Raw genomic sequence first — 18,783 nt, 5'->3', positions numbered from 1 at the left:
ACAATCTGTGATTATACTGTGGGTCAAGGAAGCCGCTGGATTTGTCCATAATTTTATCCAAAAAAGCGTAGGCCTTGACCTAATGAAATCAGCTATATATGGCAACATAAGTTCTTGGTGACAAATGAAAGTTGGCGCGCATGAGGTGCCACCCAGCACCTTCCTGCAGAATCTATTTTCCTCCAACTGCAAAGGCAGACTGTTGCAGTAGCCCCACACTTCTGCTCCATATGTCCCAGATGGCTGACATTGGGTACGGTAGATGTTTAACAGGGGCGTAATCACATCAGCCGTTCTTGGTTGACGAAGGGACAAGATTGAGTTAATGGATTTACCAATCTTATTTCTTGCGTGGGCAGTGTGATGCTGCCATGAACCAGTATTGGAGAATAATAACCCTAAATAGGGGAAAGTGCTGGTACATTTTAATTCATTATCACCACTTTTAATTGAAAGAATGTTGTATCTTTTTGGTCCACAGTTCATGATAAACGACTTTTTAAAATTGGTATTTAAACCTAAATCTGACATAAAAACAACAAACCCTGTAATTAATGAACGCAAAGCATTAGGAGTACGCCCCATTAATACTGCGTCATCCGCATAAAGTAAGGTAGTAATGGGGGAGCCATTAATAATTGGAACGTCCTTGGAATTCTTACACAGGGCAGGGCTCAAACCATTAATATATAAAATGAAAAGCAAAGGGGCGAGTACACAGCCCTGTCGGACGCCTCTTCTGATAAAAATATCATCAGATAGTTCACCATCATTATTAATGCGTACTCTTGCCTTAAGGTCCCTATGTAGATATGAAAGAAAATATACTAATGCATCATCTAAACCATAATCAAGCAATTGTGACCATAACCTAGAACGGTTGACAAAATCAAAAGCGGAACTCAAATCCATAAAACCTAAATAAAGTGGGGATTTTTTAACAATAATATATTTGGCCATGATCAGATTTAAGTTGAGACACTGCTCAACCGTGCCCACATGGCTTCTGAACCCCAATTGGCTGCAATGAAGCACGTTATTATCCTCAGCCCATTCCCTTATCCTCTTAAATAGTACCCTGCCAAGGACTTTTAGTGTATTGTCAATCAGTGAAATCGGACGGTAGCAGGCCGGATCAGACCTGTCACCTTTCTTAAATATCGGTACGATGACACTGTTTGACCAGGATTCAGGGATTGAGCTGTCGGACAAATTGTTGAATAGGTTGCATAGTAAAGGGGCCCAAAAATTGACTTCCGATTTAATCTGGTCAATAGATAGACCGTCAGGGCCAGGGGCTTTATTACTGGCGCTCTCCAAGATTGCATCTTCCACCTCGGATATTAAAAAGTTCAGTTGTTTAGCGTTATTTAATAAGGATGCAGAATCTATAATAGGGGCTGCTACAGTATAGATTTTGGAGAAATGCTCCACCCAGACCTCACCGTTTATGTTACAGTTAATAGGTTGGATGTTTGAACCAAAGGACCTGAGTGATTTGACTTCTCTCCAAAACCCCGCAGTGTCTTTTAGCGAGGCAGTCCGTGTGAGTGACTCCCAATGGTTAACCACTAAGGCCTCGGATCTTATCCGCAGGGCGAGTTTATATTTAGATCTTAAATCTCTCACTAGGTTAAAATCCCTAGGATTTTGTTGTAAAACTGCCCTCAATTCCCTGTTGGCCTTTGAGCACGCAGAGTCAAACCAGCGGGGGCTATGATCTATATTGGGCCTAAATGGTTTGGAAGATTCCCTTTTAATAGCCCCACATAAATTACTGAAAGCAACAGTTAATGCTTCGCCAGTACTATCAAGCGACAGGCAAGTCTCTATTATCAGAGGATGCTTTTTAATTACCTTAGCCGTAGCTACTTAGCGTAGTCGGTTTGTCTATTGCATCAACCGTTAAGCAAGGAAAAGATAATACGTGTGTATAGCATTCGCTGGTAAGCACAAGTATTACACGAATCAATGCCGGCATCTATGCCACGAGTCAAATAGGTAGCTAAAGTAGTCTTTACTGGGAATAGCTATTTATACCGCATTGATAAAAATTAGTTTAAACTATATAACTCGATAAAGCAGTACCCCTTCCTAGGAAGTTACCTTGTGCAGGGAAAGCACGCCGCCGGATGAAACAAACTTGCGACGGTACCAGGATATGGCGTCCCGTCGTCGAGATAGCAGACGATCAATCTAATGGGACTAGCCAATCACTTTAAATATCATTGAAACTGGGGCGGAGTTGAACCGATGTTTCAGAACCGGTCATAAAAATAAAAAACGGACTAAGATACTAATGAGAAAGAAAGAAAAGACTCAGAGATGTTCTGAGTGTCTCTGAAGTACCACGAAAAATGCGGGCCTAATAATAAAATAATTCTAATTCTAATTCTGAAGAATGTTTGCAAGATGAATATAGCAGACGATCAATCTAATGGAACTAGCCAATCACTTTAAATATCATTGAAACTGGGGCGGAGTTGAACCGATGTTTCAGAAACGGTCATAAAAATAAAAAACGGACCAAGATACTAATGAGAAAGAAAGAAAAGACTCAGAGATGTTCTGAGTGTCTCTGAAGTATCAAGAAAAATGCGGGCCTAATAATAAAATAATTCTAATTCTAATTCTGAAGAATGTCTGCAAGATGAATGATTTAATAATGTCCTGGACGCGGAATATCAAATTTAAGAAATACAGGAGGAGAGGATAAACTCTAACAACTAGCTATACAGCTCACAATTGCCCGAGTCTTCTAGAGCAATATAATACTGAAACAAATATAGAACAATAATTTTAAAATTAAATGATTGCATGTTCCCACGGAATTTCTGAATTAAGGCCTTTCTTAAAAGTTCCAAGGGAAAAAATCCAGAACACCTCGCGTTTTTTTCTAATTCTACTACCACCTTTGCTTTCAGGCAATCTGATTTTTTCAATGATTCGCCATTTAAAATCGTCTGGGCCGTGCTGCTTGTCAAGGAAATGTTTTACAAGTGGGGCTGTCAATTTTTGGGTACGAATAGCTGAGCGATGTTCAGTAAGCCTCACTTGTATGGATCTGGAGGTTTCTCCCACGTAACCAAGTTGACATGGGCATATAATAAAATATATGCAGTTCGCGGTTTTGCAGTTCCACATGTCTTTTGCATCAACTTGACATCCGTTATGCTCAAATGACTCACCTGTTAGAATGTTTAGGCACGATTTGCAGGAAGAACACTTGACTGTTCCTTTTACGGGAAAGTTGTTGTCAATAGTTCTTTGAACAAATTCAGATGTAGAATTGTTTACAGTAAATCTTGAATGTACAATTAGATCTTTTAGGTTTTTGTTACGCTTATGAGCAAACAGTGGTTTATCTAGTTTGGCATTTGATGTGGGATTAGAATTCAAGATGTGCCAGTTACTATTTACAATGTGTTTCACTGTGTTGTCTAAGGTTGAGTGTTTGGTAACACAAACAAGTTGCGTATTCTGTTTTGCATCTTTCTTCCTCAAGAGTGAGTCTCGGTCATAGAATCTTGCTCGTTTGAACGAGTCCCTCACTAATCTATGAGGATAACCTCTGAGTAAGAATTTGACGTAAAATGTTAGACTGTATGTCGTAGTCAGCTAAATTGGTACAATTTCTCCTAACTCGGAGAAATTGGGAGAAGGGAATACTCTCCCGTTGACAACGGGGGTGAAAACTTTTAAAATGCAAGAGGGTGTTCCTCGCAGTCGGTTTAACAAAAAGGTCAACAATTAATTTTTTGTTTTCATGTTTAATTAGTATGTCAAGAAATTCTACTTGATGCTCGTCATAATTAGCCGTAAACTTAAGATTGTTGTCAGCAAGGTTGATCCATTGAATAAATTCACGAAGTGTATCTTCCCCACTGGTCCAGACAAAAAAGATGTCATCAATGTATCTGGACCAGTGGGAAATGGATTCGTAAAAAGGTGCCACTTCGTTGTAAATAAATTTAGTTTCAAATGCCGCCCATATAAATATTAGCAATTGAAGGAGCTACCGAGGCTCCCATGCTGACACCTCGTATCTGTCGGTACAGATCATTACCAAACTCAAAGATGTTTTCAGTAAGTACAATATGTAGAAGATCTAGGATGAATTCTTTAGGACATGATATGTTGAACTGATCAATAAACCAACTGGTAGCTTGAAGCGCTTCTTTCTGAGGTATATTGCTATACAACGCTTCAACGTCCATTGTTACTAAAATGTCTGTTCTGGGGTTGAATACTAGATTTTCAATTTTTGTAATCATATCTCCGGTATCTCTAACGTAAGACGTTATTCTTGGGATATGTGGACGTAGGAAAAAGTCTATAAACTTGGACAGTGGTTCTGTATTAGTTCCAATAGTTGACACTATAGGTCTATAGGGGGGATCTGTGAGATTCTTATGAATTTTTGGCATGCCGTAGATGCATGCGGTTTTCCCTTGATTGCAATTGAGGAATTCATGGTCTTTTTGATCAATTGCTCCAGATGTAAGTGCCTTATTAGTAAGTGTTAAAATTCTATTGGATATCTTGCCTAGGGGGTTGATCTTGATCTTAGAATATGTGGTAGCATCTGCCAACATCGTTTTCATTTTTTGTTCATACTGGTGGGAATCTAGTAGTACAATACCACCGCCTTTGTCACAGCTCTTAATCACCAATTTATTGTCATTCTTAAGGGAGTTTAATGATTCCGATTCGTCTCTGCTTAAATTATAAATGGGTTTCGGTATGTACCGAAGAGCCCTTTCTAGTTGTTGGAGGACAACAAGCTCAAATGTTGCAACCTCTGGACCTAGCTGGTCTAAATTGGGGTAGAAAGTAGATGGAAGGGATAAACGTCTAGGCTCAGTTTGAGTGTTGTCTGACTCTGTCATGGGATCAAAGAATTTTTTAAGTCTGATCCGTCTAAAAAATGAAATAATGTCTGTTTGTAACTCAAAAATATTTACGTGGGCGTGTGGCACATATGAAAGCCCTTCGGAGAGTAAAGTTTCTGTCTGAGAATCTATAGTTTTAGATGATAGATTGAAAATGGGGATCACATCCCTTGGCCCCAATACTGCCGATTGCGCGTTTCGCGTATAAATTGGGGTTCCTGCTGCTGATGTTGTTGCTGCTGTGGTTGATATTGGTGATGCGACTGATGGAAATTTCCCCTGTTGTTGGTCTGAAAGTGTACTCTCGGGCGACCTCGACGGAGGCCCCTGTTGGATAAAAAAGGCCTAGAGCGGGGCCCTTGATATTGATTGTAGTTGCCCTCTGTGTCATGATATGAGTTAGTACTTTCATTTTCAGAGTCCGATGTGTCAGTAAAATTGTTAACTCGTTGAGGTGTAGGTCTGGTCTCATCTACAAAATGATTTTGTTTATAAAAATCTTGTTTTAAATAGGGATAAGTACCTTCCAGTGTATAATAGCGTTTGTCTTTAGACAATTTGTCCTGTTTACGTTTGTCCAAATAACTACTAAAAGATTCCAATTCTTTGTTAGCTTCTTCAATTTTCTTCAGGGCTTCCTCTACATTGCCCATTGCTTTAAGTTTGGATTCTAATTCGTCGATTTCGGTCTTAATTGCCACTGCTAACTCTTTGGCAGTTTCGACGATTAAAATCATGAGGTCTCTAGAGCACCTATTGGCAATGAGACTCCATTTCTCTAGGAATGGTCTATGATGGACAAAGAGTTAGGAGAAATTGTACCAATTTAGCTGACTATGACATACAGTCTAACATTTTACGTCAAAAATTCTTACTCAGAGGTTATCCTCATAGATTAGTGAGGGACTCGTTCAAACGAGCAAGATTCTATGACCGAGACTCACTCTTGAGGAAGAAAGATGCAAAACAGAATACGCAACTTGTTTGTGTTACCAAACACTCAACCTTAGACAACACAGTGAAACACATTGTAAATAGTAACTGGCACATCTTGAATTCTAATCCCACATCAAATGCCAAACTAGATAAACCACTGTTTGCTCATAAGCGTAACAAAAACCTAAAAGATCTAATTGTACATTCAAGATTTACTGTAAACAATTCTACATCTGAATTTGTTCAAAGAACTATTGACAACAACTTTCCCGTAAAAGGAACAGTCAAGTGTTCTTCCTGCAAATCGTGCCTAAACATTCTAACAGGTGAGTCATTTGAGCATAACGGATGTCAAGTTGATGCAAAAGACATGTGGAACTGCAAAACCGCGAACTGCATATATTTTATTATATGCCCATGTCAACTTGGTTACGTGGGAGAAACCTCCAGATCCATACAAGTGAGGCTTACTGAACATCGCTCAGCTATTCGTACCCAAAAATTGACAGCCCCACTTGTAAAACATTTCCTTGACAAGCAGCACGGCCCAGACGATTTTAAATGGCGAATCATTGAAAAAATCAGATTGCCTGAAAGCAAAGGTGGTAGTAGAATTAGAAAAAAACGCGAGGTGTTCTGGATTTTTTCCCTTGGAACTTTTAAGAAAGGCCTTAATTCAGAAATTCCGTGGGAACATGCAATCATTTAATTTTAAAATTATTGTTCTATATTTGTTTCAGTATTATATTGCTCTAGAAGACTCGGGCAATTGTGAGCTGTATAGCTAGTTGTTAGAGTTTATCCTCTCCTCCTGTATTTCTTAAATTTGATATTCCGCGTCCAGGACATTATTAAATCATTCATCTTGCAGACATTCTTCAGAATTAGAATTAGAATTATTTTATTATTAGGCCCGCATTTTTCTTGATACTTCAGAGACACTCAGAACATCTCTGAGTCTTTTCTTTCTTTCTCATTAGTATCTTGGTCCGTTTTTTATTTTTATGACCGTTTCTGAAACATCGGTTCAACTCCGCCCCAGTTTCAATGATATTTAAAGTGATTGGCTAGTTCCATTAGATTGATCGTCTGCTATATTCATCTTGCAAACATTCTTCAGAATTAGAATTAGAATTATTTTATTATTAGGCCCGCATTTTTCGTGGTACTTCAGAGACACTCAGAACATCTCTGAGTCTTTTCTTTCTTTCTCATTAGTATCTTAGTCCGTTTTTTATTTTTATGACCGGTTCTGAAACATCGGTTCAACTCCGCCCCAGTTTCAATGATATTTAAAGTGATTGGCTAGTCCCATTAGATTGATCGTCTGCTATCTCGACGACGGGACGCCATATCCTGGTACCGTCGCAAGTTTGTTTCATCCGGCGGCGTGCTTTCCCTGCACAAGGTAACTTCCTAGGAAGGGGTACTGCTTTATCGAGTTATATAGTTTAAACTAATTTTTATCAATGCGGTATAAATAGCTATTCCCAGTAAAGACTACTTTAGCTACCTATTTGACTCGTGGCATAGATGCCGGCATTGCTTCGTGTAATACTTGTGCTTACCAGCGAATGCTATACACACGTATTATCTTTTCCTTGCTTAACGGTTGATGCAATAGACAAACCGACTATGCTTGTTCCCTTAAAATTTCAATGAAACCGCATATATGTTGACAGTCTGTCATTTTTCTAAGAACGCGCTAAAATAATGAGAACCATCGTGTGTATTTAGATTTCTTCTACATTAGCCTGTCATTATTTCTTCTTTTTTGAAAAACACGCTAAAACAATGAAAACTACCGTGCACATTTAGATGTCTTCTACATTAACCGGCCCTAATCGAATTGCTGGTGATCGGCCCTATACCGGGTTGCTGTGATAGAAATATGTTCTCAATTCATCTTATAGTGAACATTACTATTCTTTTCTCATAAGAGGCATGAATTATTATTCACAGTTGTATCCTATGAAACCGGGAAAGAACACGACTGGAACCACTTATTGACGAATTATCGTTTTTTATCCAATGAACATATCATAGACGCATTTGTCTCTTTTTATTCAGGTACATGTTTTTTTCACTAATTATATTAGTAAGTCCCTCCTTCTCTGTTAACATAAGTGACTCAGTTCCTTTATGTATTACTTTTTAGATTCAACGACGATACTATTGATTCCCTATCTTGTGATCCTATGGATCTGGAACATATGTTATACTCTAATATCAACTTATTAAGGTACATCATCTCCTTATCGTCCCCTTTCCCTTCCCTCCCCTTCCCCTGCGTCAGTCTCGGTGATAACTTCTAGATCACTTTAATTCATTATAAATATTGTTTATATTTTCCAGTGAATTTTAAACATCTAACGAAAAAATTCCATTTTAGTTAATTTGGTGAATCTGGATCAATCTCTTCACCAGATGCGCCAGATACTGCGTAAGCAGGTACCATGATACTTATGTAATAAAAGTTTCGTATTTAGAGAACTTGTTCATAGCAATATTGTCTAGACAATATCCAAATTAGGGCTATTATTATAACGTTTTTCAACCAAACCTGAATCTACAACCAAATTAGGGTATTTGAATTTCAATGGTTGGCAATATAAAAAATGGTTGCCACTTGAGCTTTAAATATAAAAAGAACCTTTGCCTTAAATTACGTTTGGAATATTGTCCATAATAAGTGTATCCACACTTTTTCCTGGCTTATTGGAGATCATTATGTATACCATAGAGGCATAGAGATACCACTGTTTCGCATCAACTTGATATCATGCTGCTCATATGACTTATATTGCACATATATATATACCATGTTTATTGTACGATATCATTATTTTGTCAGGTGGTCATTATGTATCTAATTATGTCTATGTCTATGTTTGCCAGCCTACGCAAATACCGATGTATTAGAAACTGCTTTTATTCGAACAATGTATAATGAATTGTCCATATATAATGATTTGTCAATGTTTCACTCAAAGTTTAGTCAATTGCCATTCTTGAAGTACAACACAATCGCTTTTCGAAATATGTGTATCATCACACCAGTTAGACATTTAAGTAATAATACTGGACTCTTTTAGGTTAGATATGTGGATGTGAGAAATATAGTTTGCGTTAATAATAAATAAATTTCGTTAGAACTGTATTTTTCATTAGATATATTTTGTTACAGAAATCATGATTAAATAAGGTTGTTTTTTCCTTTTTTTATATAATTACAGAAATTGTACTGTGACTCCTGAAGAAGGCGTTTTTCGCCGAAACGCGCGTCGAGTAATCTCTTCTTCATCTAATATTGGACACCTTATGACAATTAATTATTGTGTCTTTTTAATTCATGTTGTTTTTAATTTTTTGTGTCACTATATGTATTCTTTTGCACTTAATGATTTTACTATGTAATGTTATATAAATTGATTTATGTAAGTTTGTTATTTTAAAAGAACAGATTAAAATTATGTCTGTTTTTGTAAATTCATGAATTTGTTGATAATTTTTTCACAACTGCCTACCCAAATTGAGTCCTTTATGCCTTTGTCTAAACATTAAGTCTGCCTAGGAGTTTTTTTCATATATTTGGTTTACCCTGCCCTAGGAGTTCTTCTTTAACACTACCCAGGGGGTCCTTGTTTTTTACATACGTGTTCTTCGTGGAGTCCAGGCCTTTCTAAGCATTTATTCAGGTGCAAGCCACCTTTACACGAAGGCGTCTAAGCGCTCGACACGTTATACAGCGGGGCTTCGCCCGCAAGCCGGGAGCGCATCATTAATTCGGTAGCGAATTATATCACGCTTTACATAGGGTTGGCAATGTTACGATCATGGAACATTACACGCGAACCTGTTCCCATCGTACAAAAGTTTCCATGTTAATTAACAATTCGGGTGAGGCAGATACCTCGCGCGGGTTGTACTCGACGGCGCCTCTAAACGCTCTTGACCAAATTAAGTACAGTGCCCGATTGAGCATTGAAAGACACGGGGTCAGGGAACATTACACACGCACATGTTCCCAACATACAACAGTTACCTCGGGCAATTTATATTCAGATGAAGGCTGTACATCGCGCGCGTTGTAACCGACAGCGCTCCCAACAACGTTCATTAAAGTGTCACAATTGAGCAACTAATGACACGAGGTCATAGGGCGCTCAAGTGTTGCGACGGCCTCCCGGTCCTGAAAACTCGAACAAAGCAATATAGCCGCCAGGCCCACTGGCATGAGCTATTGTTCGCCCTGCCCCATAGACTAGAAGGCAGCTATCAATACTGGGAATGGCGACATGCCGATGTTCGTTGTACTCCTCCGTCGCCATACTATCTGCTCTATACACGGACCCAACCGCTAGTAAACTCTAACGGCAAACCCCTTGCACGTCTTGGCCTCCTCGCTGAGGAAGCCTTGCTATTGCCGCTATGCTGTACTCGCGGCACCCCAGATTGGGGTGTACTGATCCTGGATGACTACTCCCCCTAGGCCCTGCCATGGTGGCGTACTGTCTCAGGGCGCTTTCTGTGGCGACCAATAGCAACACGGGCATTCTTGGCGCGAAACTACTCGCCTCTCCCGATCCTGCCCCGCAAAGGGCATATGGCGCGGTATTACTTGCCTCGCTTTTACCAGACCCCGTATTCAAATATCGACCCACCGTTTTGATGGGCCTACGGGCACTCACAACTTGTCCCTAGCGTACCTATCGCTTCGTGCTTCACAGCCGACACTCGCCCGTTGTTGCCCGCCCGAGATCCCGCCCTCCTAGCCCTAAAATCGACAAATTCTCGACATACATTGACGAGTCTACTACTCCAGGCATGAACTGGGAAAAAACCCAGTGGATCATCGCCCATTCTAATTCTCTCGCTCCCCTTGCTCTATCCTCCGCGACTCACAACACATTCACGATAGCCGCCACTGAACCCCCCCCCCCCGTGGCCGATGCCACAAGGCCCCCGTCAACCTGGTCATGCCCAGGGACAGGGCCTGGAGGAGGCGAGTTGGGGCACATACCTCGAAAAACCTAGTCGACCGACGCGATCGGGAAACTTATGCTCCAAGGAATGCACTCACCTTTGTACTACGGTGCTGGGATGTGTGCGTTGGTGTGGGAGCGTTCTGATAGGTGCAATGCCTTGAAGAAATTTGTAATTGTATATAGTAGCTAGTAGCTAGCTCTTACGTAAAATTGCTAGACAGTGCTTAAACGTTACCTTTAGTGTCAACGGACTGACACATCATACCCGCAAGCAGATCCCCACTTTCTTACATAACATTCATCCTGGGATAGTATTGTATCAAGAGACTCCCTTCTCTTCCGTGTGGCATGACAGGGTAAAACAAATTCCAATCCAAGCCACAGAGGTATGAATAATAACGGTAACATATGCAACCCTGGTCCTGCTCTTTCCCGTAATATCGGGATCTCCGATAGGATATCACTATGCCACCTTCTTGGTTGGAAATAGTTCATGTGCAGAGACTTCTTGCACCATACTTGTATACGCCACTGTTCTCCCGATGAGACAGCTCAGTGGGGCAATGCAGTTATTACATAGTGAGAAATAGGAGTGGGTCTAAGGGACTAGAGGATGGATGTGTGTGTAAACTATTCCCACTTTCAACAGAGGATTAGTAAAGTGCGCGGCCTACAGCGGATGTCTGCGGTTCGAAAGGATAAAGTTAAAGAACAAATAAAAGGAAACAGTTCAACTCTGAGCCTTGCCTTTAATCTGCACCCCTTCTATCCCTTCTCAATCTTGTCGCCAGGGCTTCCGACTTAAATCTGGCTTCCGACTTCAATCAGTCACTGATTTTAAGTAACCTGTTTCGCACGCGGACTTGTGAAATTAAGCTGCTTCTCAGTTGAAGCCCTGCACATGCTCACAGAAAGAATCAACCTAATGTTTTAAGTCCTGGAAGTTAAAACTTTAACTCATTTCTATGTCATACCGCCAGCTCATACCCCGCGAGGGACCATGCAGCCCCACCTTCCAGGCGATGATTTACCCTCGGACAGATCTTACCGCAAAGGAAAAATGTGATTCCGATCTGACATAAGGGGGGTGTAGCAATTGGGAACCGAACTTTTCCATTATTACATCAAATGCTTAATGCTAAATCAAGGACACGTACAGTGCGGCAAACGACTCGTGAGGTCTTTAGACACTCACCGTGCTGAACTGTGAGCAGTGGGAGATCGCGAGGCATGCCTCTCATTACATACTTAACACGCGTATTCATTGGCTCTGAAGCTCCGAGCCCCCTTATTATGGTTAAAGCTGCCGACCCTTGACAATTGCTACGGAGTCCTTAGTGTGCTTTCACAAGACTGCGTGTCTCAGTGCTCGTGTCCGAGACCCTTTCGAGCCCCTGTTATAGGTCATAGCTGCATACCTCATGCAATTGCAACGTAATCGTTAGTGCTCCCCCCCTCGTGTTGAACTCTAACGTAAGCAATCGAAGAAAAGATGACTACCGCCCTAACGAATGAATACATGGGGTGGTGCATGAAAACAGCAATGCGGGAGGAAACCCAGAAGGCTACCATTCGCTGTAGATACTGAACCCAATGCCTAACACAGTGGAAAGGCCCGTTTTAAACTAGCTACCTGTGTGTCCTGGCTAGGCCCACTCGATCGCTGCTGTCCGCCGCCATGCGGCCTGGCCGGTAACCCCCATCCACCAGGTCGCTGCCGGATGCCGCCATGCGGCCGGGCTGCTAGTGGGGTATGTGTCTTCCGGTCAACCGGAACTACGCCGGAAGGCATGGCGCGATCAATCCCTCGAAGTCAAGAGAAAGATTCCGTGCTACGAGGCTAACCTCTCCCTGCCGTGCTAATCCCCCCCCCCCCGTGGTCACCAACCACTGGGGCCCCGTGCGACCTGGTCATGCCCAGGGACGAGGCCGGGGGGAGGCGAGTAAGCAGCACATACCTGATACAAGCAGACAGACGACGCAACACGACGACGAAAAACACTTGGATCGCGGGTGAACAACAGAGCAGGGAACAGCGCATTACAGCGCAGAGCAGCCTAGGACTAGGCGCGGGAAAGAAAGGCCGAGCCTAGTTGCTGGGCCTGGACATATCCCCCGGAAGCGCCTCCCCCGTCCCCAGGAGAGCCCTCCCCATTGGCTGTTGGCCGGGGGGGGGCGGCTCAGGGGGGGGGGGCGCGCTTCAGGCTCCGCTCGCCCGACGTGTGGGACTAGGGCGCTGTCCCGCCCATGCTCCCCTTCGTCTCGCGCTGCCAGCGGCATTCTTAGAAGGTGAATCTAGTCTGAAATGCATACTGAACTGTACTGAGTTCATTTACTTATGAGTTACATGCCATACTTCTAATTTACTGATGGCATACTTTGTATTTTGACTTAGATTAAGAATTTTAAAAGATATATTGTCTATCATTCTTATAAGAATGTTTCAGGAGTGTTATGGGAGCCCAATTTAATTATAAAGTGGCTGTTCCAATAAGGTAGCACTAAAGTCCAAGCTACAGAGACTACACAGCTCTGAAAATTGAAACTCCAGTGAGGAATTTGTATGGTTTTAGCTGGGACTCTTGTAAGGGTTCCATGCACTGACAAATGCATCTACTTCTGTCCTGCTGATTGACTCTGGAGATCCATAGACTCCTGAGTCTAGTTTATTTTGTTTTGTTTACAAAGGTTGGACTTGTCCTTTCTTTTGGATTTTGGGAAGAATGTTGTGTCCTACTAGACACGTAACGAGGCAGCCCCTCCCTTGGGGCGGTACATACACCCACCCCACACCTAACTATAACAGGCGTCACAAGTCAGGTGACGTAAAAAAATGGGCTCAGGCACTTGAGCCCAGTGTCAGTTAAGTGACAGCACTTATGGTGTACGTCATTATTCATCTCAGCATGTGAGTTTAGGGTCGGCAACAGCTAACACCTTGGATTAACCAGAACATAATGGATATTTAGAACTGTGCATGTTTATTTTGTGCTCAGAAATGGCTTTAGCGCTGGTGTCGCCCGGTGGGACATTGTTTGTTGGTGCCCCCCAATGACCACCTCCGCCACGGATGCCCTCACCACCACCCTTAACAGTACCCCCCAAGTCTCCATAACCACACTCTGTCAGATGCATTTAGTTAAATAGCGCCACTCTTACCAGTGTAGGGTGTCAGAGCACATCCAGCACACAGAGTCTGGTGGGCAGTATGGTTTGAGTGCTTGGTCTGGAGAAGCCCAAACACATCATTTGAAACATAACAACATGGTTGGGGGTTCCCTTTAATAATGAGAATTGATTTCTACCCAAAGGAATCCTTTTTGCAACATTAGGAAAATGAAAGAAGGGGGAAATATAACGCTCTAATCTATACCTTGCAGTTTGCATGCAGCTCGTTGATGGCCGTTAATAGCTCGCTGTTTTATGTTAGGATTTAAACTTCTAAACTGCAAGTAACAAAAGGATCTGTCTGACAAAAGCAGTAACCCACTGACCTCGTTTCATTATATGCACTTTGTGATCTACATGGTACATTCTTTGCAGTAGGCACATTAACCCTCTGTGTGACTTTAGGATGGGTCAAAACTTCCACTGGCAAAAACTCCGAGATATTATTGCCTGAAAATTACTGCAGGCAATGAACGCGGCAGGGAATGTTTTAAAAACCATAATATACTTGCAAACACGACGCACGCCCACCCCCTTGCCCCCCTCCTTGCACCCCTCCTTCCCGCAAAAAAAAAGTGAGCACGTCTTCCTGAATATAAAGTACGTTCGGTTTAATATGAATTCTTTCTAACAACAAAGCTTTAAACCACGCAGTGTTTGCCAGTTGACCAATAGGTTACCCAAGACCATTTGAGCTTCAGGAAACAAGAATCGCGGTTTGCCGTCAGGTTACTGTAATTTTTAAATATGGCCACTAGGTGGCACTAAGTGCTCATTGTGACTCACTTAAAATAGAGCTGCTTAAAAACTGAACATTAACAGTAGCTAAGGCTCAGTTCCAACAATGTAGTATCTGCGATTCAAAATACCGATAAGATGTTTGATTAGCGGCACCGAGCGGCACGAGCTCAGAATAGGACATCTCTAAAGGATATATTTTCTGGCAGTTGTTGTGTCCCTGTTCTCTTCATAGCTGCGTGGGCAATTATATAGTGACAATAGAGAGCGTGTTTTATGTGTTGTTTCCGACAGCCTTTTCATGGCAGTCTTAACCACCATGAAAAGGCTATCGGAATGGGGATAGCATAATCCCAACTGCAGTGCTTGCCTCAGTATCGCCGTCATTCGCGACTTTGAAACCAACCACCGCCAGTTGGGATCACTGATCATGGTGAAGGCAGCGGTCTTACCCCCTACCACTGTGGGTCTGACCTCCGGTATTGTAATCCAGCAGTGGGAGAGAGGGGCTGTCGGCGGGCGAACCACCACTGACGGCCTGTTGGTGGTGGTCCACCTACCATCATAATCAGGCCCCTAAGTTAACTATTATTATGCTTGCAATAACTAATAGGCCACGCTGCACCATTCGTCATCACGACTCATTGTGATAACAGTCGAAATACAACTTCAACAACTCAATTGATACAACTAAATTAAAAACAACAATTTTAAAACTTTATTCAGTGTTCCTTCTAGAATTTTTACAGTATAATTTTGATCCGAGATATCTATTGTCTCCCAGTTTAGAGCAAAATTGGTCCTTATATTTAAAAGTCACGCATGTTTGGATCAAAAAGGGAGCAATGGATTCTGCCACTTCCCATGAATGTGCAGATTTGTAACACTCTTAGCATAATTTTCATGCCCTGGGCGCTATATGCCATCATACAAAGGAGTAACAAGCAACAAGGGAACCCTATGAGTCAAGAGGGACCGAGGGTAAACAATATATTACAAGAGACAGTGGTCCCTACCGAAGGAATATAGGGCCAGATGTAGGAGTCCATTTACGGACCGGTAACGGCCGATTTCGGCCATTACCGACCGGTAAATGGGTATTTGGTATGTAGGGGGCAATTTTACAGATTCGGTAAATTTACCGAATCGGTAAATTTACCGAATCTGTAAAATACCGAATCTGTATTTTTACCGATTCGGTAAAGGCCAGATGTAGGTGGGACTCTTCAGAGTCCCTAAGGCCTTACAGAATCGGTATTTTACCACCCAATCCAATTGGGTGGTAAAATACCGATTCCAGGTGTGCATGCACATCTGTGCATGCACACCTATGCCATGTGACAGACAGACATGCCCTTAGGGCATGTCTGTGTGCCACATGGCACACATGCCCGTCTTTGGGGTGCTAGAGGGTGTCAAAGTGACACCCCCTGCACCCTTGCTAAAATCATCGGTATTTACCGATTCTGTAATTACAGAATCGGTATTGCCCAATGATTCCTATGGGCTTCAAGGCCCATAGGAATCAATGGACAATACCGATTCGGTATTTACAGATTCGGTAAATACCGAATCTTAACGATTCGGTATTTACAGAATCTGTAATACCTACATCTCCCCCCTTCATATTTACCGACTCTTAAATACCGAATCGGTAATATTCGGTATTTAAGAGTCGGTAAATATGAATTACCTACATCTAGCCCTTAATGTTGTAGGCACAGAACTACAATTAGAGCTGTGCTGGTTTTCATCCAAATGAAATGTTTATTTAAACAAACAAACAAAAGAACCAATATATATACAATCCAGTGGGTAAAAGTGGCGGGTATGGAAAGCACCAGATTTCCAGACCTTAGGCATTCGCTTCTAAAATGACTTTCAACGATACATATTTACAACAGTCACGGTGTGAGAAACATCTTGTGCTCAACATAAATCATCATGAAATTGGAGTCACAGTGTGGGTGTCGACGATGTTTTGATCTCAACTTAGATTGGGGGGATCATCATCAAGACAAGGTGATCTATATGCATGCAGGTGGGAACATTAGTTAGTCAGGAGGCATACCTCCCAAAAGGCTAGCCACACCTCTAGAAAGGGCTACCTGGGCTGTACAGTCGAAGATGGGTAGCGCCAGCTTAAAAAGTCGCAGAAATAGTGGGCTCTGGGTAGAAAAATGACTTACATCCACTGGATGTAGTCACTTCAGGGGTGGATTAGCTGCAGGGCTAGTAGCCCATTGGCTACTAGCCCCCACACCCCTACCAACCCTTAAGTCCTGTATTTAAGGGGCACCCCTGACACCAGAACTCCCGATATGCTCTGAAGACGAAAATGACAAAGAACAGGCCTGTGTCAGCACAAGGCAGGACTCCACAAAGAAGAGGCGTGAAGTACTGCACCTGTGGCAGCTCCCTGCACCCGCAGTCCCGTCTTCACTGCATGTTTACATTCCCTTTGAATGAGGCAATAAATCAATTCTCTTGTATGGAGGAACACCGCATTGATATTTTTGCACTCATTATTTCTGGTACTACAGGCATCTGTAACTTTTGGATCCAGAATCATGAAAAATGCTCTAAGGAACAGGAAATTAATGTGGAAACAGTGTCTCACACCCTTAATCGTTTGTTTCTCTGTAGGGATGCTGTGGAATCAGCCGTCATCCTATACAACCATGTTGAGGAGCAGGTACACACTCTGGTAACAAAATCAAATAGGAGCCTGGAGTTATTAGAGTCTCTGCTGAAGATGAGGAACCTGGAGTTGGAGTTCAGCACGGTAAGGAAGGGTGATCTGCTTCCACCAGTCTCTTAACCCCTTCGCTGCGGGGGTTAATTTCCCGCTGTGCTGGGGGGGAGGGGGCACGCACGGCGCCCGCATGCTCATGACGAGCTCAGCTCGTCATGAGGCACGGCGCCCGCATGCTCATGACGAGCTCAGCTCGTCACAGGTGCATTACCTGCCGTGGAACGCTCAGCACAGCAGGGGAATTATCCACGCATGCGAGCGTTCCACGGCTCATGACGAGCTGAGCTAGTCATGAGCACCGGAGCGCCGTCGTCATGAGCATGGAAGAGGTTAAGAAATCCAATAGTTACATACACTTGCTGGGTGCTATGTTCACACTATTGAGCACGAGGCATATAAATCACTATGGTTTTGTAAAAAAATGTTTGTACACCTTTGTCGATCATATCCAATCTGTTAAATTTATCTCCCACAGAAATCATTAGATTTCTTTGTAAGTAAAAGTTTGAAGCTTGCATTTGTTACAGATTCACATGTTGTTTATCATCCCATCGCCTTGAGTTACATTATAAATTTTATGTAATTTTCTTGTATGTAATAACGTAACTTCACTAGTACTTCACAACAAACTAGGTAAAGAACACAATAACAACAGTGAATGCGACAGAGGAAAAGGTAGGTCAACTTCAGGACCCCTCAGAAAGGATAAAGGAAGAGATGCAGGTAAAAACACCAAAGCGAGTAAAGTAGAACTCAGTGTTAGGATTCTTACTAGGGGTGGGCGTAATTGGCGTAATCGCGTTACACAAATCTCCGCAAAATGGTAAAAAATCTCTGAGAACAAGCAGAAATTCCTTGAACACGCAGAATTGCTTGTTCGCGATGCTTTTTTCCTGTTCGCAATCGCTGTTTGCGTGCTCGGGGGGAAATATCTCGCAAACACCCATTTTGATAACGCGAACAAGCAAAAAATGTCGCGAAGTCGCGGAATGCAGAAATTGGGGCAATTTCACGTTCTCGGCGGAACGGAATTTGCTGCCCAGGCCTAATTCTTACATGACGGCAAAAGGTTGGGCGCAGGTAGATTTCTTCCTGAACATAAGACAGTAATTTTGTATCTCAGCTTTAAAGTATTGCTGCGTGGAAAACGTACATTCTTCTCATCTGGTATGTGCTAACATTTCACTGTAATTTGAGTTGTAATTGTCGACCTTTCATCATATGCTTTCAAAATAACTCAGTGGGATAATGCACCTGCTGGAGATATCTGTTGTCAATCTTCTAACATGGCATTTAAAAAACAACA

The 18,783-nt window shown here is 42.3% G+C and overlaps 1 protein-coding gene across 2 annotated transcripts in view; it reads left to right on the top strand.

Moving 5' to 3' along the window:
* Positions 1–18,783, top strand: part of KIAA1755 (KIAA1755 ortholog) — a 525,057-nt gene that overhangs the window by 375,338 nt on the left and 130,936 nt on the right. For both annotated transcript variants that reach the window (XM_078652123.1, XM_078652122.1), the window contains exon 11: positions 17,369–17,507. In XM_078652123.1, the coding sequence (XP_078508249.1) occupies positions 17,369–17,507 (139 nt within the window). The remainder of the gene's footprint in view (positions 1–17,368; positions 17,508–18,783) is intronic.

The sequence above is a fragment of the Lissotriton helveticus genome, chromosome 7 (assembly GCF_964261635.1).
Source record: "Lissotriton helveticus chromosome 7, aLisHel1.1, whole genome shotgun sequence".
Taxonomy (NCBI): domain Eukaryota; kingdom Metazoa; phylum Chordata; class Amphibia; order Caudata; family Salamandridae; genus Lissotriton; species Lissotriton helveticus.
The sequence above is the reverse complement of the archived record's forward strand: the minus strand, read 5'-3'. Positions and strand labels throughout refer to the sequence as shown.